Source organism: Mastigoproctus giganteus, chromosome 2 (genome assembly GCF_048544385.1).
Source record: "Mastigoproctus giganteus isolate SK-2022 chromosome 2, ASM4854438v1, whole genome shotgun sequence".
Taxonomy (NCBI): Eukaryota; Metazoa; Arthropoda; class Arachnida; order Uropygi; family Thelyphonidae; genus Mastigoproctus; species Mastigoproctus giganteus.
In genome coordinates, this window is record NC_143576.1 from 144,139,779 (window position 1) to 144,163,477 (window position 23,699).

A 23,699-nucleotide genomic window follows, 5' to 3' on the forward strand; every position below is an offset into this window, starting at 1 on the left:
ATGTACTCAGGAGTGGGACACCAGGGCTACTCAGATATCATACCTGCACCACCACCAGCCTGAATCCCATCCCTTGGACAACAAGGATAGGGGGAATGGCATTAGCACAGTTGACCCTTGCAGGTGAACCTACTAGCCAATTGATCCTGGCCTAGCCATCCAGGACCATCTGTCTTGTCAAAGCAGGGGTCAAAATGGTGTGTTGAGGCTGTGGACATTGGATCCCACTGATCTTTAGGACCAGCAGTATCACTGCACATGGGTGGTTCCCTCACCATGTACAGGTACCTACATATCGAGAGGAACAAAATAAACCCATTACCCTTTGCTACACTATTAATATGGCAAATGACATAATAAATCAGGAAGAACAAAAATTACAAACCTTTACTTCTTTTAAGAAACTAATGCTCTGTGCTGCTATCTCTTCTAAAAAAGCATTTCCAGCCTTAATATATTCTTGTAAACTTTTCTCTTTCTTTAATAAGCTGTTTAAATAGATAGTTAATGATTGAATGATCAACATTTCATAAAATGAAAGACCAGTTCAAAGAAAAAACTTAGTATATGCACAGCTAATATGCTTGTAGTATATTACAGGCATATACACTGAGTTGGCTTTGCACCTATCTAATACCTCACGGTACCACCTTTTGCTTGTAATACAGCCTGTACATGTCTTGTCATGGACTCCAAGAGTGTTGCAGAGTATCCTGTGGTGGTGGTGCTAGTACCCATACATTGCACAATGTGTCTTGTAATGCCTGAACATTGTCAGATGGATAGTCATAGCATCAAATGTCCTTTTCCAGTAGGTCCCAAATGTGCTCAGTTGGGTTGAGATCAATGAACCATTGAAGAACTGGTAAGTCATTGTTATATTCCTGAAACCAGTTAGCAACCTGCCCGGCCTTGTGGTATGGCACTTCTTGTTGACAGATGCTGGAGTTGTCTTGATACAATGTCATCATGAATGTCAGTGATAATAGACAGGCAGGCATTCTCATGTAGCTGTTGATTAATGGTGATCACAAAACCCAGGGCATACCATGAGAACAGTCCCCTAACCATAACACCACTGCCTCCAGCCTGCCAAACATCAACAGTGCATTCAGGTGCATGGTCTTGTTGTTTTCTCCAAATGTGGAGAAAGCAATGAGCACGACACAGTTGGATATGGGATTCATCACACCAGTCAACAAATTTTCATGCGTTGGTGCTGACATGCCCATGTAAGGTGTAGTTTCTCGTGTCTCTCAATGAGCATGGGTACCTGTGATGACCACAACTGCCATAGCCTATATGAGATAATGTCTGGTACACAGTCCAAGTGGATATTGATCTTTCTATTCCTGCAATGTATTGGGTGGGTAGCTAGGCCACTGTGCTGCATCACTGCTATGTTACAAGATGAGACACAATACTCACCACAGACTTCAACTACTCGTGGCTGCCCCATATATGATCTTTGGCTGGTTGTTTGACTGCTGTTTGCACATCTTGTGCCCACAGTCATTCCTCCTTTGAAGTTGGAAAGATCACAATGCCAACCCATTCTTTCTCTCTCACAGTCACTCAAACTTAACGCCATGTGCAAGTTAAAACCTATTACAGCCATTCCTGACTGAGTCGTCAACAGCATCACAGACCACTCCTACACAATGGGGGGCTGTTGCTAATGCATTGCCAAATCAGTGTATATACACTGGTGTTCAAAGAAAGCGCATCACCTAGGAATTCACCATTTCTAACCCTTTTTCGTGATGGTATGTTACATTAATGACTAGCATCACAAATAGAAATATAAACAAGATATTTATTAATAGTTAAGGCAAAGCTAAGTAATATTTGACAGGTGCTCTCAAAATATTCCAAAATGAGCATTTGCAACCTTTATACTACAGTTTTGGTAAACACGACAATTACAGCTGAAATGTTATCAGAAGTCTTCAATTTGCTTCAGTTTATCATTTTAAATGGAAAACAAATTGAAATGTTTACCAACTAAACTAATATTTAGTTGAATTGCCTCTGGTCCTGATGACAGCAGCACACCGTCAAGACATTGACAAGATCAATTTCTGAAGATAATCAACTGATAGCTCATGGTTTCAAAAACAAATTATGGCTTCCTGAAGTTCACGAAGGGTCTTTGGTTTTATCTGAAAACTGCAGATTCCACACGATGCCAACAGTTTCTCTTCAGGTCACGGCGGTTTCCTGGCCAGCTAACAGTTGTAATGGACCATTCTTCCAACCATTTTTTCACCTGTAACAAATGTAAACACATCACTGTCGAACCTCTAATGCAGAAATGAAGCTAAAGTAACTGCAGAAGTGCCTACTTTTACTTTTCGCCTGATGACAAGGAGCAGAGTCGTCCTGAAAGATGCAGTTACTTGGCAGGTTGAAATGGTCTCTAATGGTTAGCAGCAATTTGCCTTCCAATATAGCCAGGTATCTATTGGCCTACTCCGTGATACGAAATGGCACCCCCATATCATTTGGCTGGTAGGGAATTTCACTGTAGACACCATACAGTCTGGATGGCATTCTTCACCATGTCTACGGCGAATCGTTTGTCTCCCATCAGAGCCATGCAGATTGAATTTCTTCTCATTCGAGAAAATAACTGACTTCCAACTGCTCAGAGGTCCAGTTGACATGCGTCTTACACCAAATTAATCGAGCCTTGTTCATTTTTTGTGTGAGGAGGGGCTTCTTCTTAGGACGACAGGCTACAAGTCTATTTATGAAGAGGCATCTTTTGAGTGTTACTGCACTTGCTACCACTCCTGTATGTTCTTTCCATTCCCTTTTCAGCTCAAATGAAGAAGCTTTACAGTTTTTAAGGCATTAAGAGCTTCAAAAAAAATGGTCCTGTTTTAGCATAGACTCATTTGCGTCTGGTTCCTTTTTTCCTATCAGCAGAACCAGTATTCTTGAGTTTGGAAAAAAAATTTACTCGCTGTCAACTGCTTATAGAGTTCAAGGCACTCTATACGCAATATGATGGGAAGAACATTCTTCCTTCCTTACGTAAAGTAACAATAGGTTAGGTTATACAAATACCTCTCCAACCAAAATAGACAGCCAATTTACACATTTTCAGTTTAACAATTCTGAAAAATACAGTCATAAAAAATACACTTCTCAATTTAGTTAGTTTGTTTGTTATTTGGTTTTTAGGAGCATTAGGAGCAACACTTTTCTTCGTGGCGTCAACTGCACGTAACTCGGCATCCTGACACAAGCAAGGAATGACTGAAACTCTTGCAGAACGTGTTTATATAGCTGATGCAATATTACGTCATCACCTATGCGTCTCAATCTTATCTGATGCAATCAGGAACATTAGCAACTAAGGTCATATTGCTCTGGGGATATGCGGTGGTCATTCCCTGACCTTTCCGCATCCTTCTAAATTTAGGATATCTTAGTTCTTACGTTAATGCTATAAGCAACAAAACATATGGCAGCAACTAATGGTGGATTGGATGCAAGTCAGTTGTTTCTTTACTACTTGGACTTTTCTAATGACATTGTGAAAATTTTCACTCAATTAATCAAATATATTTAAAAGTTAAAATAAATCCAGTTTATGTTTAATTTACTGTGTTTAGGAGTTAAAAAATTACAAATCAAAATTACAAAAATTTTGAAATTTTATATACAGGGTGTCTCAAAAATACACAGCATAACTTCAGGAATGAGTTCCTCATATGTAGGCGATAAAAATATTTTATATCAACATAGTTCCGGAAATGCTTGGTTCCCAAGTTATTAACCGGAATGTCTTATCTGCTGCAGGTGATTTCCTTCATCACAAGGTACTTTCCCATTCAAAATGCCATGAGCCAACTACTACCAGTAGTTGGCTCATGGCATTTTGAATGGCTTGGTTCTTGATTATAAAGGCATCAGAGTTTCAATTTTGAATTTTGTTAGTAAATAAACAATGCAATTTAAAAGAAACAATCTAAATTAAATCAGCCACTTAGCCTGTTCTTAGGAATGATATGCTTCAATTTCTCTACATATCTTAATAAGTACGGGTTCCATCCCTGCCTCGAGGAGGCAGGCTTCTACTGCCAAGGATTCTTTGTCTCCTTTGGAATACTGCATCAACAAATTTGTTAAAATCCTTAATTTCTTTTATTAGCAAACAGGACACATAGGTGATCTCTCTCCATCAATTCACCTATAGAGCTTTCTAAAATATTTCTTAAATCTAGATACTGGGAACATTGTAATATAATGTGCTCTGAAGTCTCCACACTAACAGAGGTCAGAATCTCTGGGCCCCAATTCAAACAATCTATATGCCAAGCTGTGACCTGTCAAAAGGAACATAGCCTTAACTCCAAATTGCAGCCATGGTTAGTCTTGGGATTTATAATCTTAACAGATGGGAAAAACAGATAGGTCTGTCTACCCTTATCTGATACTTGCCACCACTCTTGCCATAGATTTAGTTTTAGATCAATCCTAGAATATACATAACTTTCTATTGGACAAGAGGTAATCCCAAGAATTGTTTTCCAGATATTATGCTTAGTATAATACAACATACCTGTCAAGAGCACATCATAAAAGGCAGGGAATCTACCTGCAACCATTTGTAAGGCGTCAGAAGAGACAGTCCGACACACACGAGTGATGCATAATAATACGAATCTCTGGGCTTGGATAAGATATTTTTGTATTAATGAATTTTCTACTCTATGTACCCAAGCTCCGGAGGCATAAGTTATAATTGGGACAAAGACAACTATATAGTAAATTCAGTGAGCGACCTTTGATTCCCCAATCATACCTCACAACTCTCCTAAGCTTGGAGTACCATAATCTTACCTTATTTTTGAGATATTTTATGTGCTCGGTAAAAAATAATCTTTCCTCTAGCATTAGCCCTAAGTATTTTACCACTCTAGCATATGCATATCGAACCGTCCCTAGCTGACCGATTCGCACTAAGCTCACCCTTCAACAGCAGTTGTAGTCTTCACCATGGATATTTCTAGTCTATCATGGTTACTCCAATCCTGCAGCGAAACCAAGGAATTTTCTGCTCTAGTCTCAAGCTGCAAGCAAGAACCACAATGCACCAATAATACGAGGTCATCAGCATAGGCAATACACTGAACTCCATCATAGTTAACTTCCAGGAATTCATCCATGACAATGTTCCAAACAAAGGGAGTCCATCACTGAGCCTTGAGGAAATCCACGACTTATATTCCTAACAACTTCACAATACTTAGTTCTGACTTTTATCATTCTGTCAGAAAACTAATCTTTAAACACACTATATAAGTTGTTATATAGTATGGTAGATATGTGGTAGAAGTCTACAAAGATTTCTACCACATATCTAGCATCGCTCAATTCCACACCTGGATTAATCTATGTGCGGCATCCTCTGCACTTTTTCCTTTCTTAAAACAGTACTGGTTTAAGGAACACACAGATTTTCTTTCATACCTAATCAGAAGCCGGTCAATAACCAGCCTTTCATAAACTTTTCCCAGCACTGATAGAAGAGCAATGGGTCGATATGCACCAGTTTCGTTCAGCAATCAATCTGTACCCTTTATAATCAACCTTACATGGGCCTCCTTCCAACTCCTAGGAAAAGCACCCTGCCTCAAACATCTAATGAACAAATTTAAAAATATTCCAGGATTTAACATGAATGCCTGTTTCATTACTTTAACCTCTATCTTATGGGTCTGGTGACTTACCATCCCTTGCTCGGTCCAACGCCAACCTGACTTCATCCAAGGAAAATTCCTGCTCATAAATTTCAGAGTTATACTGCTCATTTTGTTCCTTCATCTGAACCTATAGCGATGTGGCGTAACTTGCATCAATTTCAGGGAAAAGATTGTCCAATATCCTGTTCACAGAATCATCCCAATTCGTGGGTTGGTTATTTTCCAAGTTGATTGTGCTAGTTATGTTCATCATTTCTTTTTTTTTTTTATTAGTTACAATTTTAAAAATTCCCCAAGGATCTCTGGATCCTTGCTCTCTAACATAGATCTCCCAATGAGATCTTTTACATTCATTTATAGCCTTGCAATATTCTCTTCTTTTATTTCTATAATTAGTTCAATACCTAGTCAACAAATCAATATCACCAAATCTGCTGTGCCTTTGATATTGCCTTAATCTATTAGTTTGCTTTTGTAACACGGTTAATTGTTCACACCACCAGAAAACTGACCTGTTCTATATACATCTTTTCTTAATATTCACATTACAAGATCTAATTATTATGTCACTCAGTTCACAAACATATTCATCTATATCTAGATTTTGCCAGTTTACACTTATCATTAGATCCATAAACATTTCACTGAACCAAGCTGCATTTTTAACACAATAGTGTTCAATGTCATATATACACCGAACCTCATTAATATTTTCAATTGAAAACAATATAGCATTGTGGTGACTTGTGGTATAGTCTTCCACAACCTTCCAATTTTTGATTTTGTTCTTAACAGTTCCAGTTGCAAGAGTAAGGTCAATATAGGACTGGCCATTCACAGTTGAGAATGTCGGAGGGTGCACACTTGCATTGATTACCTCCACTCCAAAAGCGGCTATAAACTCTTCAATAATATAATCTCTGTCATCAGTACTTTTACCACCCCAGAAAGGAGAATTAGAGTTAAGAGTCTAAAGACATGAACAACTCACAAGAACCAATCATTCCATTAGCTTTTTCTAAGTATTCCACATCAGGAATAATGGTTGTTTGTTTGTTATTTGGTTTTTAGGAGCATTAGCAACTAAGGCCATATTGCTCCGGGAATGTGCGGTGGTCATTCCCTGACCTTTCTGCATCCTCTGTATTTGGTGGTGATGGGCTCGAACCCCGGTCTAATCAAGAAACGTGTGCTACGCACTGCTGCTCCTTCCCACCTGGCTACGAAGGCGCCCAGGAATAATGGATTCTGCATGCCGACAGTATTGAGTTATTAGATAGACCCTACCAAAGCTACCAATCACTTCACAACAAATCGCATTTCTATTACACAAGGTCATCAACCTTTGTTATAACTAAATCTCTTGTTCTTACAATGATGGCAGCATTTAGAGAGTCCCCTTCCGACAACACTATGTACCCTTGTGGATAACATCTCACCTGTCCACATACAGAATATGGCTCTTGGAGCAGGGCAATGTCAATATCATCTTTCTCTATTTTACTATTAATCTGCAAGGCCACACTTTTTGCTTGTTGTTGTTTGTTTGTTATTTGGTTTTTAGGAGCATTAGCAACTAAGGCCATATTGCTCTGTGAATATGCGGTGGTCATTCCCTGACCTTTCCGCATCCTCCGTATTTGGTGGTGATGGGCTCGAACACCGGTCTAATCAAGAACAAGAAGCGTGTGCTACGCACTGCTGCTCCTTCCCACATGGCTACGGATGTGCCTACACTTTTTGCACGTTGGGCATTAAGCTGTAAGATTTTTATGCTTCTACCCATAATTAATCTTTCTTTTGTAAATTTCAAGTGGTTTTCTATACTCAGGACATTCTTTACTTACTGCAACGTGGCCCGCTTCCAACTTATTTCGCTTACAATTGCAACATTTAGGCTGATTATTTTTCTTAGAACAATTTCTGAAGGAGTGTCCAACATCTCCACAGTGACCAAATCTTCCAAATCTTGGGCGATAATTGGAGAACCCAGTTCTCTGTATTTGTGTCCCTAAGTCCTATTAACTGCCAAGACTTATTATTATTATTAATATCCATATGATGCAAGGAAGCCACTTTTGTTATGCTGCACCAGGGGAAAAAAAAGTTCCCAAGTAACCCTGAGAGAAAGTCAAAAGTAGAAGGGAATCACCAAGAAAGAGAAGAATGATGATATCCAGCTCAGGACCCTGGGTGTGCCAAGCCCATATTCACCAGATGTGAGCCCCCGGACTTCGATACCTTGAGTTCCTTTTTCTCATTTAAACCCAGTTCTTTAAAGTTTTTAATTCACAATTCTTTAGGCATTTCTTCCCGTTTAAAGCCATTTTTTTTTTTTTATATATATAGACTTAGGTATTGAACAATTTAAACCGAGCTCCTTTAAGCTTTGAACAACCTTTAATCTTATTAAGATCATCGTCAGTCGCCGCCTCCACAACTCCACGATCCCTGATGGGTCTGATATTCTTAACTTTTATATCACTCAAAAATAGGGAGAATTTCCTTCAATACACCCTCCTTAACTTCTTCACTGGTCTTAAAGTTCTCTTTGGTAGCCTTCAATATAATAACTTTTGACACTTTTTCTTCACTTTGAATACTTTTCTTAGTTATACTTGAGTAGGTATCCTTTTTTGATTTCTCTTCTTTACGCTTCAAACGATCTTTTAAAAGGATGTTTTCCGTATATACATCTTGGGCTTTGGTTTATAATTGATCCCACATATCGAGAATTATCCTTATGGAAGTGGTGGGTATCTTACTATTTGCATCCCACATAAATGTTCTCAACCTTCATACTCAGACTGGACAATTTCTTCTTCATCTTTCCTTTGCTTTTTCCTACTTCGAGTTTTCTTAACACTTGTATCAGACTCGCCACCTTTGGATCTTTTCTGTTTCTTTTGCACAGTTGCTTGAATTGCCGGTGCATCATCAGTTGTTTGTGAGGGACAAGGGAGTGACAACGATCTTTCCTTCACTGGTGTTCTAGCTAAAGCTCGCCCTGAAAACACTTCAAGCTCAGTCAACTCATGAGCCTGTATGAGGATTTCTTGGGTAATTTCTTCCCATTCATCCTCAGTCACCTCAGAAGTTGCAGCCAAAATTTCCTCAGAAGTAGGGTCAAGATCACTTGAACTCGACATTGTATATTATAAAAACCAAAAGTCAACAGTGACAGTTAGTAACTATTTACACTATATACAATTCAAATTATTCAAAGAGCAAGGAGCTGTCAAACCTGACAACTCAAATCTGAACGGAATATTAAAAATGCCAACTGGTCGTTAAAAACTCCACGACTCAAGTTAAACGGATCACGGTCCCAGGGGCAACTGCCCCAAAGGGCACAGAAATGCTTTACCAAAATTTCCTCAAAACCCAATTTGTAATCAGTGTCTGTTTCGCCAAGCAGGGAATCTCTCTGCTTGCCCATCCCAGACTACGGGAAAGTAGGGCAGCTAATCCAAGCAACACAACAGCAAGAACAAAGAAATTAAACTCGAAACAATCAATCAGCTATCTCAATTTTCACTCACAACTCACAGTATTACCCCAGTAAAGCCCCTGGGGCCATCACAAGGTACTGACAGAATCTGGTGGTTTTCCATGCCGACCATGTACTCAAATTAGGAGCAGCGGATATGCACTTTATATTTACTCTGGAGGCTCGTCGTTTGTACCATGAAAGGTTCCCAGAACGAAGATGTCCAGACAGGAAAACGTTTGAAGGTATCCATTGCCACCTTTGTGAACATGGGACCTTTACATCTTGTGCTGCCAACAGAGGACGACCAAGATCTACAACTCCTGAAGTAGAGGTAGAGAAGGAGATTTTGGATGTTGTGTATGCCACTCCTGGAATCAGGACACGCAGAACAGAAGTGCAACACTGTTCAACGTTCAACTATTTGGAGAGTGTTGCGAGAACACCAACTGTATCCTTACCATCTGCAACAGGTACAGGCCTTGTCAACATTACCCTGCACGAGTAATGTTTTGCCAGTGGTTCTTGCAGCAGTGTGGTACAACTTCTCACTTTCCTGCCTTAGTGATATTCACAGATGAAGCACAGTTCACACGGAATCCAAAACTTTCACAATCAGCATGTATGGGCTGAGGAAAACCCACATACAATTCTTCCATCACATCAACAGTGGTTCAGCCTCAACATCTGGGCAGGTGTTTTTGGTGATAAATTATTTGGGCCCCATGTACTTCCAAACAAACTCACAGGGCAGGCGTACAGAAACTTTCTGGAAAACAACATGCCTGATTTCTTGGATGACACACCACTGATCATTCGTCAACAAGCACACTTCATGCACGATGGCGCACCTGCACATTTCAGCCACCTAGCTCGCAGTTACCTGAATCGACGGTTTCCTGGTCGGTGGATAGGTAGAGGTGGACCAACTGCCTCCATGCTCACTGATTTAAACCCACTAGATTTCTTCTTGTGGGGGCCATTTAAAGTCATTGGTGTATTCGACTCTGCTAGCTGATGTGGAAACTCTCCGCAATTGAATTGGAGCAGGTTGTGAGACAATACGAAACATACCAGGAATTTGGCATCGTCTTCGTGAGTCCATGAGACGTTGATGTGAGGCCTGTATTCAGGCAGAAGGTAGACATTTTGAACAATTACTATAAGGTGATGTGAACAGTTAAGTGTCATAGACAGACCTTCAAAACTTGGAAACCAAGCATTTCTGGAACTATGTTGATATAAAATATTTTTATTGTCTACATATGAGGAACTCATTCCAGAATTTATGCCGTGTATTTTTGAGACACCCTGTATACTATGCACAAGTGAGTCACTATTTTGTTAGGAGTGAGGGCACGACCCTTCAATCTGACCCAAAAAAAGGGTCAAGTGTTCATTATTGGGTATTTTTTTCAAGTAGGTGCCATTGCATAAGTCATCATTTTAATTTCTTTTTCAACAGATTGGTTGTTTATTACAAAAAAACACAGCTGCTCTGAGCTAATGTTAACAGGAAAAAAACCACTCGAAGTGCAGGCTGAACTTAAGAATTTTCCATGTCAATAAGCTGAAACAGCACTATCACATGGGAATGCTCATAGTGCACTAAAACACTGGGAATTTGCATTTTCAGGCAAATTGAAAGATGCAACTGAGATAACTTAACACAGGTACTAGGTACTGCACCTGATAAATGGCTCTGTAAATTGTGAATGTAATTAAATCAATTCTCTAGGGCTATGAGACATGAGACACTCATTTGTCTCCGGTAATGTAGTAAACATAACCAGACATCTGGAGTCCTTTTAATTCCCACACCATTTTGAAGAATCCTTGCACCCAGTTAAAATCAGAGTGAATTATGCCATGTCATGAATATGTATTGCTGGGTCAATGTTTTTCAATGAAAAAAATGCTGAATGACAACAGGAAATTGTGGTCAGGATGCCAGTACATAGTTACTCGTGGCATGTGTGTGAATCCATGTGTACCACAAAATGCTGTGATGTCCTTGTACACCCCATCTTGTAAACTTCTCTGACCCTACATGGCCATCCTGGAGTATAAAGAGAAAATTTATAATGTGACAAGATGTTGTGCTCCTGATATCTGGCTCTTCTGGCATTTAATTTCTTATAGTTGTTTCTCCACTAGCCTCAACATTAAGGTAACAGCAGCCTGAACAAGGAACCTGTTTAAATTTGCTGCAACAACACTGGATTGATAAGTATTTCTCTATTTATTCTGCAGAGGGATCTTAGGAAGGGAGCCATGAGTGCCTTTTGTCTAAACAGGCAAAGAATCATCTGACTAATAACTTATGAGGAGAGCTCTTATCTCAGTTCAGTGATAATTAGGTTGGTTTATCACCACACTTAATTCCATTCCATCAGGGTGGCCTGTCCCAGGTGACCAAGGTACTATTCATCCTCCTCTCTCAGCCATTGACCTAAACTCTTTGATGTTAAGGATTGCAAACAAATTCGGCAAACCACTCAGACCTTTGCATGGAAAAAAGAATCTGAGGGCTTTTCTTTACAGAAATTGAAGGGGAATATTCTTACCTAACATGCTCAGAATGTCAGAAGCAGATCTAAGCCAGCTTCTAAGAGCACAAAAACTCTCAACAAAAGTGGTATGCAGAATACTGTTGTAGAGAAAGGATAACACAGTACAGTCTCTGTGTCCATTATTGGTAGATTGGTTGGATGCATGTATCCCCCCCCAGATAATTGCAAATCAATCAACAATCCAGTGAGGATAGGTGTCACAGGATTCAGCAGCAATGCAAAGAATTGAAGAAATGGTAAAATGTCAATGGCATAACCATGGATATAATAGATCAGAAAATTTAGAACTTAAAATAATAGATCCAACAGCCAAGAGTTTCCTGTATTGGGCCAGATATAAGATTGACATCATTCATCACATTAATATCTGACAAAGTGATATTTCAAATGCAAAACAAATAACTGTCTGTAGCAACTTAAATGAATGGAAGTAGCTTTTATACTAAGCATAACAAAAAGGCACTGCTTTGGAAACCAGACCAAGAACTCACCACAACTTGCAGAACTGCCAACACATGTAAAAATGTCAACTGTGGATGATGATAATATATTATCTTTGAATTCTATTGGTAAGTTAGCACATCTTAAATGAACGGTGAATAACAAAGCATCATGCAAATTTCCACGTGGTGTACAGTTGAAACTGCAAGTATAAGGGTCATTCCAAATATAATTACCCCACAATTTTTTTACAAAGCTATATTTATTCTGAAACATTATTACTTGTACATTGTATGGGCACATCATCTAATAATATACACCATTTTTCTGTATAATCACCAGGATCTTTTTTTTTTTTTTTTTTTTTTTTTTTTGGTAGTTGTTGGCGCATCGGCTTCTGTGGCCATATTGCACCTCCCAAGGTTTTTGCAGTACTTTGATCCAAGCCCGAGGCGGGAATCGAACCCGCGACCTTTGGGTTGCCGGGCAGGTACTTTACCCACTCGGCTAGCCCGGTCGGCATCACCAGGATCAGTTGGTGTTAATATCATCTCAGTGGGGTATCAAATACTTTCTCAGCACCTACGTACCAATGCTATTATCAAATGGTAACTCTTAATGATTACATTTTGGGTGCTAGCTCCAGATTTGGCACATACATCTAGAGTGGGTCAGTTCTTTTGTGATGTTATGATGTATTGTGGTTTTAATCTTTGGGCTTCAGCTTTAACCTCTTGTGTTGATGTTAACCATAGTGAGAAATGTGGACTTGATTCTAAGCTTTAACTTTCTTGATTTGCCAAGCTAGCAGCCTCTATTTTGACAAAATAGTGCACAACTGTATTATGTTCTTTACTAAATTGCAGTCACTATTTCACCACTGGTTAGTCATAACTGCCTAATGGGCCTGAATTTGCTTCTCACTGCCAGATGTACCTTGGATCAGGTATGCCATTTTATAACCTTAAAACTGTCATGAAAAAGTTTAAATTGTTCCCTTTTAAATGCCACTCTTCAATCTGTTATGAACATAATTGTGAATGATCCTACAACGTTTAGTGGTCCATCACTAAGAAATGTAAACATCAGAAGTGAGCCAGCACTTACAGTGGGAGACATATGGATCAAAGGTGGCAGCAGCACATGTCGGTAGTTGAACAGGAATGATGGAGCTAATTTTAAATTCTTGTTTTTCAACATGATGCATGAATAGGCTTAAGGAAATGGGATTTTTTTTTTTTTTTTTTTTTTAATGCCCAAACTTCTTAAATAACAAAACAATAATGCAGATTGGAAACACAATAATTGATTTGTAAATTAGCATTGATGTCACCCATATAGATTTTGTTTTAATTGGGAAAAAATGGCTCTGGCATAATTTATTCAGGGGTGCTCCCATCAGAGGTATAATAACCTGCCTCGTGATTTTGTTATTACCACAGTAGCAGCAACTAATATTTGGTTGGTGGTACATGTGGTGACATTTGTAATGGGAGAGGAGTAAACAATTTGATTGGGTTGAATAAATAAGAATTTTGAGTATTATTCCAGTCTACTTTATAAAAATTCCCACATAATGAAACAGTCTGGGTGATAGCTTAACTGCATTTGGATTTTAGAGGTAACAGGAAATGGTCACTGTTATGTGGATCACCCAGCACTGACCATTCCATGCTTGGAAGATAGAGAGTGAGCATACTGAGAGGTCTAAAGCACAGGTGCTTAAAGGGAATTTAATATAGATATGAGACCCAAGTGTTTTAAGAGTATAAGTTGATAGCTATCAAAGATTCTATTTACTGGCTCCTGCCAGTGAACAGAACTTTTACTTGATGGGATCTTCTTACAAACTATGTACAAGGATCCCCCAAAACAAATGGTAGCCATTCAGATCTCCTAAGATACAAAGTGGAAGTGCTAGCTGAACTAATATTACCGGGGTCAGCATGTGGACATGAGGACTTTGGCAAGGCATACACTATATGACCAAAAGTATCTGGGCATTCATGCAGTTGTAAAAAAGGGAATTTAATTCAAAAACCTAATAAAATAGGGCCACCTTTGGCCTTCATCACACTCATAGTGCTCCTGGACAGTTTCCACCAACTTCTGTAAGTTAGCCAGAACAGCCCTAGCTGTTTCGGTCACAGCCCAAATCAGCACTCCAACTAAACCCACAGGTGTTCAGGGGAGTTAAGATTGGACTCTGAGCCAGCCAGTCCAACTTTTCGACATCCTTCTCCAGAAACCAACAGTGGATAACCCTGACATAGGTAGCAAATGATTATCTTGAATGTCTAAGTACTTCATGCTGAGTACTCCATACTGACTTCATGGTTTCAGGCCCTACTACCAACACAAGTCTAAACCAGCTGATACAAACCCAATACTATTATACTGATTCCACAAAACTTTACAGTCGAGATGATACACTCCAACAGGAAGCACTCATTGGGAAATCTCCAAACCCAAACATATCCACAGGAATGAAACATTATGTAGCAAAATTTGTCCCTCCACAGCCCATAAATGTCATAAACAACACCATGTTGTTTTGTATTGATAACTATAATACTTTGTTCACATGCAACTGCCCTACAATTGAACAAACAGGACTATGCATTTCCCCTGTGGTTGGTTGACATGCTGACAGACATCCTTGCATGAACTACCCTCTTTAAGATTAATTAAAAATATTGTTCTGAGGATATCCAGACAAATAAAATAAATATTTTATATTAATTATTTTATTTATAATATAATACTAGGGAGCTTCGCCCCCTGCTCGCTTCTTTTGATAAAATAAGATAAAATACTTACAGAAGCTTTCGACACTGTGTGTCTCTCTTCCTCTGCTATGAATACATAAACATGTTACATATGGAAATCAAGCATGGTACCGAGTGGTTATGTTAGATAAACATAGCGCATGAACACGCTTAAACAGAAGCTTATTTTACCACAGTAAAACAAGCTTCTGTTACGCATTTTAGTATTTGTTACGTATTACCACATAACCCACATCTCTCTTCTCCCATTGGCTGAATAAATATCACTAGGAGGAAAATTATTTTAATGTATAGAAAGATATAATTATATGTATTATTAAATATAATATAATAACTATAAAATAGTATTTTATATTTAATAATATTTTTAATAATAATAATAATTACTAAATAATAGTTAATAATAACAGTAATATTCTTGAAAGTGTGTCTGAATACTTTTTTGGTGGATATCGTTTATATAGATAATAGGCCAGAGTTAAAGTGGTTCCAATAACAGTGTAAACTTCCATTATGTCTAAGATAATTTCGAGAGGAATTTGTCTGGGAAAATATTAGTTTCTCCAGTTTGAGATTCAAACAAACCACTTGTCTATCACAGTAGACTTATTATCCAAATTAGAGTGTAAGAATATGACTTGCATTATAGTATTAGAGATTTAGAAAACCTTATTTATTCAGTGGCTAATACAGAAAACCAAAAAAAGCAGGAAATCACAATTTATTGGTATTTCTATAGTTTCTGAAATAATAGTTGACATATTTCTGATTTTGCAAATACACCACGAAGTTCTTATGAACTTTACATCTTTTTAAGTTAAAGAAATTAATGCAAAACTAAAGTTCTCCTAATATATAATGAATATTTAAATATACACTCAGAAAAATACTTACATGACTTTTAACTCCTGAATTTCTGCTTCTATTTGTTTTGGAAATACAGATTTCTTACGAACTGAATTAATTTCTTCAACAAGCTTATCTTGCTTACTATGGAGAGCACTTAATTCAGATTCCATCTCCTATAAAAACCAGTTTGCTGAAATTAATCTTCTGAAAGTTATATATATAAATGTATAGTAAAGCAGTCTGCAGGTGGAAACAAATTACAGATGTATGCAATTTTGCACAAATCGCAGATTGGCAATGCTGTATTCAAAGATGAATATGAGAAAAGTGCACCAGTGGAAATATAACACTTATTTGACTATCATTTTATGTATCCAAAATAGCATTTCTGATATATTCATATACTGCTGATTGTTATTGTAATTTATATAGTACATTAGGACCTCAGTCCATATTGCTCTGTACAACTGTGTGTATTATGTCTGTAAAGTATGTGTATTCATGGGCTTATTTGCATATTGTGCAGGCTGGGTGGGAGAAACAAACTCACAGGGAAACAACACTTTATCTGAAATCAGTTAAACCTAATTAAGGAGGCCTTTAACTCTTTTGGCCATTCTCAAGGCCATTTCAAAGAATTTTAAACTCGTCCAGTAAGTTGCCATCTCTTATCTATGTGTCTAAGTGATTAAAGACAAAGCTTGTAACAGATTTTATAAATTGAGGACAATTGTGCCTGTTAGCCACTGTTGGCTGATTTTGGCTTAAAAACCCAATATTCTCTGAAATTCAGATCTACAAAGAAATTTAATAAAGTTATACATAAACAGATAGAAAAGATATTACTGAAAAAAAAGTAAAAATGAGTTTTTTACAAATTTTTAATTTAAAACTTTTAAATTTAATTTTTAATTTACAATTTGTAAATTTAATTTCAATTTAAATTTTTAGAATTTCATTAATTTTTTTATTTGAAATTTAAAATTCTGATTTGATTTTTTAAAAAAATCAAATCAAAGTAAGAAAATATTTAAAAGCATTTATGTACAAGGTTTCATTTTCAGGAATTTTAAAATGTCTTAAAAAAAAAAAAAAAAAAAACTCATTCCTAAGGACCCACACAGTGCTTATAAATTCACTCATGGGTTAATTCCTCCAGTCTCATGGGATTCAAACACAGACATCTCCAAATGATGATGTCTGGTTTTGAATCCCACTGATAACTAACAAAACTATCATATAGTCATGGAGAGCATTCATGTACTGGTACAATCAACCGGAATTCTGAAAGAACTCCAATATAATGAGCTCTCTCTCTCTCTCTCTCTCTCTCTCTCTCTCTCTCTCTCTCTCTCTCTCTCTCTCTCTCTCACTCACTAAAGCACTAATATAAAACTCTCCTAATTTATAATTTTGCTAAACATGTGAAGTGGAAAAAACATGAAGTAGAAAATGTAAAAAGTAAATAAATGTGAAGTAGAAATAATGTTGTCACACATACATAGATACACATTTATTTCTAATTCATTTATCATAGCCGACCGGGCTAGCTGGGTGGGTAAAGTACATGCCTGGCAACCCAAAGGTCGCGGGTTCGAATCCTGCCTTGGGCTTGGATCAAAGTACTGCAAAATCTTGGGAGGTGCATTATGGCCACAGAAGCCGATGCACCAACAACTACCAAAAAAAAAAAAAAAAAATCATCATAAAACCTTTCATTTATATATAAATATTAATACTGCATATATCTAAAGATTGTGTAACCAAGAAAAATATTTTAGGATTAAGTAAAAATGAAACCACTAATTTCTGCAAGGTAAGAGAATCTGTTTCATTTTAAACTGTTATATATGTTAAGCATTTTGCAGTATTTCACTTCTTCAGTGATTTCAAAGAACTGTGTACAAATTAAATATAGTATCCCACCAGAAGTCAAGGGACAACCCTGCTGACTGCAGGAAACTGCAACTATGAAATACAAATATTTTGGCCTGTAAAGGCGATCGGCAGTTAGGCCACAATTCATTTCATTTGGTATATTCCAAATCATGAGTATATAAAAAGTGCTAACAGTTTCAGAGGGGAATGATAACTGGATGGCACATGTGGAAAAGGTCTGAGCATGATACTGTTCAGGAATTAAACAACTTGAAGCCAACAGTTGGCAATGTGCTGAAAAAATGAAAGTCAAGAGGCAACACTGAGCTCAGCAAATAGGAAGACAAAATACTGACTGACATGAGATAGCTGGTTACCTCAACCTGCCATCTCTAGACAATGCTAGAGAATTTGCATTTGGATCACTGTGTGGTCACAGGCAAGCCCATGGTTTTCATGACACGACGGCACACATTTTTCATAGTGTAGTCCATGAACCTTTGATAACAAAAATAAGTGCATACTGTCAACTGGCATGGTGCATTAATCCATAGCCCATGTTTGGTGCAAGGTGCACTGAACATGGGCTATGGATCAATCAGTGCTGATTTCCACCGATCCACAGAGAATGTAGTGATGAGCCACACTATGTACTCTTCCAGCCCAACATTTGAGTGTGTGGAATGCCTGGAGAATGTTTAACACCTGAGTGCATTGTCCAAAACTGTGAAGTTGGAAGATGTGGTATGAAGGTTTCTCTGGAGAAGTGGAACACAATACCACCAGTATTCTACCAGAAACTGGTAAAAATCTTCGACTATGCATTAAAGTCCATACAGCCAACATGCTATTAATTTATTTTTTACTTATTTTTATTAATTTCTTTTTTTAATTTTGGTAGGATAGTGTTGTATATAAAAAAAAACTTTAAATTACTATATTATAAGATTTTTGTAATTAAAAAAAAAATTGTAAATTTTCAAAAAATTAACCAGTTAATCAGTCAATTAAGTCAATCTTCAACCCATGCATGGTACTAAGTACTATAGGTTCTAATACCTCTTGTGCTTGGGATAGACATTAAAAAAAATGAAAACAGAAATAAACCTTAGAAACAGCTGTCCTGGTGGTATCTGAGATTTAAATGCATAACAGGTTCACCTATTCAGTGAAGTGCAATTTAAAAAGATAGCAACTAAGGTCGGACCATGGATAACGGTTTTTGTTTCTAAGTGGGCTTAATAGCAAGCTTAAGTGATAGGAACAATACATTCCCTGTGATTGGCCTGATGCAGTAATGCACTAAAATCTGTTCTCTAAGATTGTTACAGCTAAATATTGTGTATGGAAACAAACAATAAAATACTGAAAAACAATATACATTGGCATTCTACAATAATTAGAAAAGGTTTAAAGCAATCACTACTTTAAAAGGGGGGGAAAAAATTTTATCAGTTATTTTTCAAAGAAATTAGACTTTTTGTTAATCTCAGAAGGTATTTTTAGAAATATTTTGATATAAAATATAAAGCAAGAAATGTACATTAAATTTTTTGTTTTCAAGTGCTTATTTTACCTTGAGAGGAATTGAAGAGAGATCTTAACTTGCTTGAAAAATAAACATTAAGATGCTGCTTTGTCTTGGTATAATGCATGTTTGAAATATTCAATACATGAAATATTAATATAGTGTAGTTATTCAACCTTCTTTGATGTCTGTCTGATTTTGCATGTTGCTATGTAATACTAACTTGAACTTGATTTTTGACCAGAACTCATGCATGCAAGGAGAACCACTAACAGTATCAGTTCTATAGATTTAGTAAGATAATTTGTTTTGGCACATACTGGAAGAAAAAATAAAGTAATTTTGCCCAAAGGAAACAGTCAAACTTTTAGAAGAACATATGTCACATATCCCATCACTGACATGAAATTTCTTGGCTTATATTACTGATCTATGAACAACTCTGAAGCTGAAGCCAATGCTCTAGACATGTCCAAGATATGTGATTGACAAGTGTATCTTATGGCCTTTCTGGTTTTTTTTGCAATGAGTGACCAATTTTCTCTATTGCCACTCACACTAATGAGGTTTAAATGATTTTCTCTCTTTGAGTTTCTCGACCGGTGCAGGAGCTGAAAATTCAGTTAATTTACCTAACCTTGTGAATGATGAGGGTTCTAATTACTATACTTGCAAATAGTACTAAAATTAGCATGAATAGAAATTCATGCTAATTAAGGAATAAGCATGAATGTTTATTACCATACTCTGCCAAGGAGTTTTAAAATTAGAACAGAAATTTATGATAATGAAAGACTGCATGCAAAAATACCCATTTTACATGAAAATATTCAAAACAATATCAAAATTAGCCTTCTGCCATTCAGAACTGACAAATTTCTAAAATCTGTATTACCTGTATTTTTTTAATATTAATATGTTCAATACAGTGTTGTGTCATAACAGTGACACAACATTGTATTGAACATGTTAATATTCAAAAAATGCACTGTTGTCATATATAGATATTTAGCTGTTTTTCTTTTGAGATTTTTAGACTTTTTTGCATGAAAACAGAACCAACTTTTCTGTTTTATTTCATTATTGAACTAATATAAAAAGAACTAATAGCATACATATTGTATATTATCACGTTTGGAATTATATAAAAGCTATCTTGTATTAAAATTTAAAAATAAAAACAGAGAAACAGGGTAATCAGGATGATGCAAAAGATGGTTTCTTTCATGATACAACAAATTTCCACGGAGTATTCTATAAAGAGATGGACTGAACTGTTTTAGATTACTGCTAAGGTCTGGGGGAGAGAAAAAAATTCTGGAGGGGGATTCCACATCAGATTGGTTTAAAATAGGTAGTGAGTTTGTCATATCACTGAATGAGATTTGAATCCAAAACTTTCCAACCACGTAGCAAATGACAATCACCATCCTGCCATAGTATCTGCTGTTTCAGCGATAATAACAGTGACTGGGATTCTTCCCCCTCCCCTTAACAAATGATATGCAACTTATTTTATTCTTATATTTTTTCAAAAAATATATTTCAACTTAAATTATACAAAAATCTAATAAATAATGACTACCTTTTGCTGGCTTTCTAATTCCATTTCACACTTTTTCTGCTCTGATTCCAACAGCTGCAAGTTTGTCTGTATTTCTGCTGCTTTCATCTGTTGCTGTAATTTAGATTTAAAAAAATCTGAATTTCAAACTATTGTTGAAATGATTTATAAGAACATTATGAAGGGGTTCCTTATAATTCTTACATAATTTCACAAATCATTTGCATACAAAATGAAACTGAATATCATAAAATCATTTATGATATTCAGTTTCATTTTGAATCAAATTTATTACTTCATTTATCAGGAAGACAGTGGGCCATATCTTTAGGATAAAGTGTGGTCTAGCTTCTTTCAGTAAAATTCCTGAAGCCCAGTATGCCCCAAAATTTTGTAGCAAAAAATGAGTGGGCTTTTGTATTTCAATGAAATTTTTAGCAATTTTTGGTTAAATAAAAAAGAAACATGCTTTTCTCCCTACTGGTTACTTTTATTATGGCATGAGAAAAATGATTTATTAAAAGCAGCAAGAATATTGAGATTGTGCAGCACACAACACACTCACTCGCTCTCTCTTGTATATACATGCACATACCCTTTTTGAGGACTTTCAAGGTGTTCCTGACCAAAAATTTAGAGAAAGAGGATAGCTCTTTTCTAAAAAGACTGAACCAAATATGATGAGAGGACCACACTCTGCTTGAGTGTAGGTGGCAGCATCTCACAAGCATAACTTATTGCAGTTAACAAAAAGCATTAATTTAATTTTGTAATCATTATTTGATCATACTGTTAATTTGTCAATTTTCTTAGCTTTATATCAAAAGGAGAATGATTACAATTGTGAAAAGCATTATAAGATGAATATTAAAATTTATTAAGAGCAATACTTGATCTGCATTATCTATGCAATTTTAAAATGGTTTATCAAGTCCCCAAATGAGAAATTAACCAAACTTACACCCATTTCCTACCAAATGACAAGTGTAATACACAATGTTTTTGTGAACATTTCAGATTAGTCTCTGGATACCTGTTATCCAGATAAAGTTCAGTAGGTAATAAGTTTCCTCCAAGTCCAATTTTCTTTATTTATATTTATTATATTCAACATATAAATTTTGATGATTATGATGTCAAAATTTGCTTGGACATCAATAATGGAGGGGTAATTAATGAAACAACTAGTTTCATTAATTAATATAACAATGCAAGGCAAAAAAATAAGCAACAAATGATCCAATTACTTTCAAACCAAACTTCTGTATTTTTTTTTTTAAAGAAAAGCAGTTAATAATTACTTTCTTTCCTTTCCTCCAGTTTTTTGTTGTAGCTTATCAGCCCTCCCCTTTTTTCTAATTGGTATCTTAATTAACTTTCATAACTATTATTAATAGCTTCAGAAGCTTGTGCCAGTTTAGCTTCAAAATTCTGCAATGTATTTTTTTTAATCTGTTATTAATCTCCTTAAAAAGATTATCTATCATTCATTCACAAACACAATTGTTATATAGTTTGCCAAAAATTTGGTAATTTCCTAGTAATTAGTACAAGTTCTGGCTCATTATCATATTGACTGAAAACATCACTATTACTCTTGCATTTAAATTTCTAACTCTTACTACAGCTAAATGACTGTGATAAGGAAAGTAGAAGAGGAATGTTGAAACTGAACATAAAAAAGGCATCTGGGGGGGGGGGATCTATCCAATCATATTAAGGGAGGCAGCAAAGTAAGTGAGCAAGGCCCTTAGCCATAATTATGAGAGCATTCTTGTATTTAGGAGAGGTTCCTATGGACTGGAGATGTGCAAATGTATCCCCAATTCATAAAGGGGGAAATCAAAAGATGACATGAGTAATTACAGACCTGTCAGTTTGACATCTGTTCCAGGGAAAATAATGGAGTCACTGGTTAAAGAAGTAATGCAAGACCATCTGAACAGGAATACAATTTTACTGCAGTCACAGCCTGGATTTGTTAAGAGAAGTGGTCTTGTCTAACCAATCTGATAGGTTACTGTAATGCAGTGACCAAGGAACTGGATGCAAAAAAATAATTTTGATATCATATTACTTGGATTTCAGGAAGGTTTTTGATACTGTTGCACATAAAATACTGCTGTATAAACTGGGGCAATGTGGCATTAAGGACAAGTTACTGCTATGGATAAAGGGATGGTTAAGCAGAAGATAGTGGTTATCAATGGACACTGCTCTTTGTGGATTAATGTTATCAGCAGAGTTCCCCTGAGTTCGATGCTGGGGCCCATTGTTGTTTCCAATATTTGTTAATGATATCAATGAAGGTAAATCAGGCTTAATGTCAAAGTTTGCAGATAGTACAAAGGTTGGAAGGTAGTTAATGACAGTAATGATGGTATGTTACTGCAAAAAGATTAGAAAAATTATGTTGATGGGCTGAGAAATGGTAGTTGAAGTTTAACACTGACAAATGCAATGTACTGCAGGTGGGTAGCAGTAATCTCAGAGTAACTTATCAACTGTGCGGGACTACACTCAGGGTAGTAGAAAATGAAAAAGAGTTGGGGGTCAGATATGAAATTCTCTGAGCAGTGCAGACATGCTGTCAGAACAGCTCATGGGGTTTTGTCAACGATATACAGAAACTCTGCTAGTGGGAATAAGGAGGTGATTCTCCCTTTGGAAAAGACCATGGTTAGGCCACATCTTGAGTACTGTATAGAGGTCTGGAGGCCTCACTTTAGGAAGGATGTAGATCTGAGGAACAGGTGCAGAGAAGGGCAACCAGATTGGTGAAGGGAACAAAAGGGTGCTCTTACCTAGAAAGGTTTAAGTTCTGCAAACTGCAGCATCTGGAGACTAATCACCTGTGGGGTGATCTGATG

The 23,699-nt window shown here is 36.7% G+C and overlaps 1 protein-coding gene across 1 annotated transcript in view; it reads right to left on the reverse strand.

The window, feature by feature from the left end:
- Window positions 1-361: 361 nt before the first annotated feature.
- Window positions 362-23,699, reverse strand: part of LOC150089632 (kinetochore protein NDC80 homolog) — a 110,606-nt gene continuing 87,268 nt past the window's right edge. The window contains exons 12-14 of the mRNA XM_090390058.1: window positions 20,851-20,943; window positions 15,905-16,032; window positions 362-488 (exon numbers count right to left, since the gene is read on the reverse strand). Coding sequence (XP_090246184.1) covers window positions 362-488; window positions 15,905-16,032; window positions 20,851-20,943 — 348 coding nt within the window. The remainder of the gene's footprint in view (window positions 489-15,904; window positions 16,033-20,850; window positions 20,944-23,699) is intronic.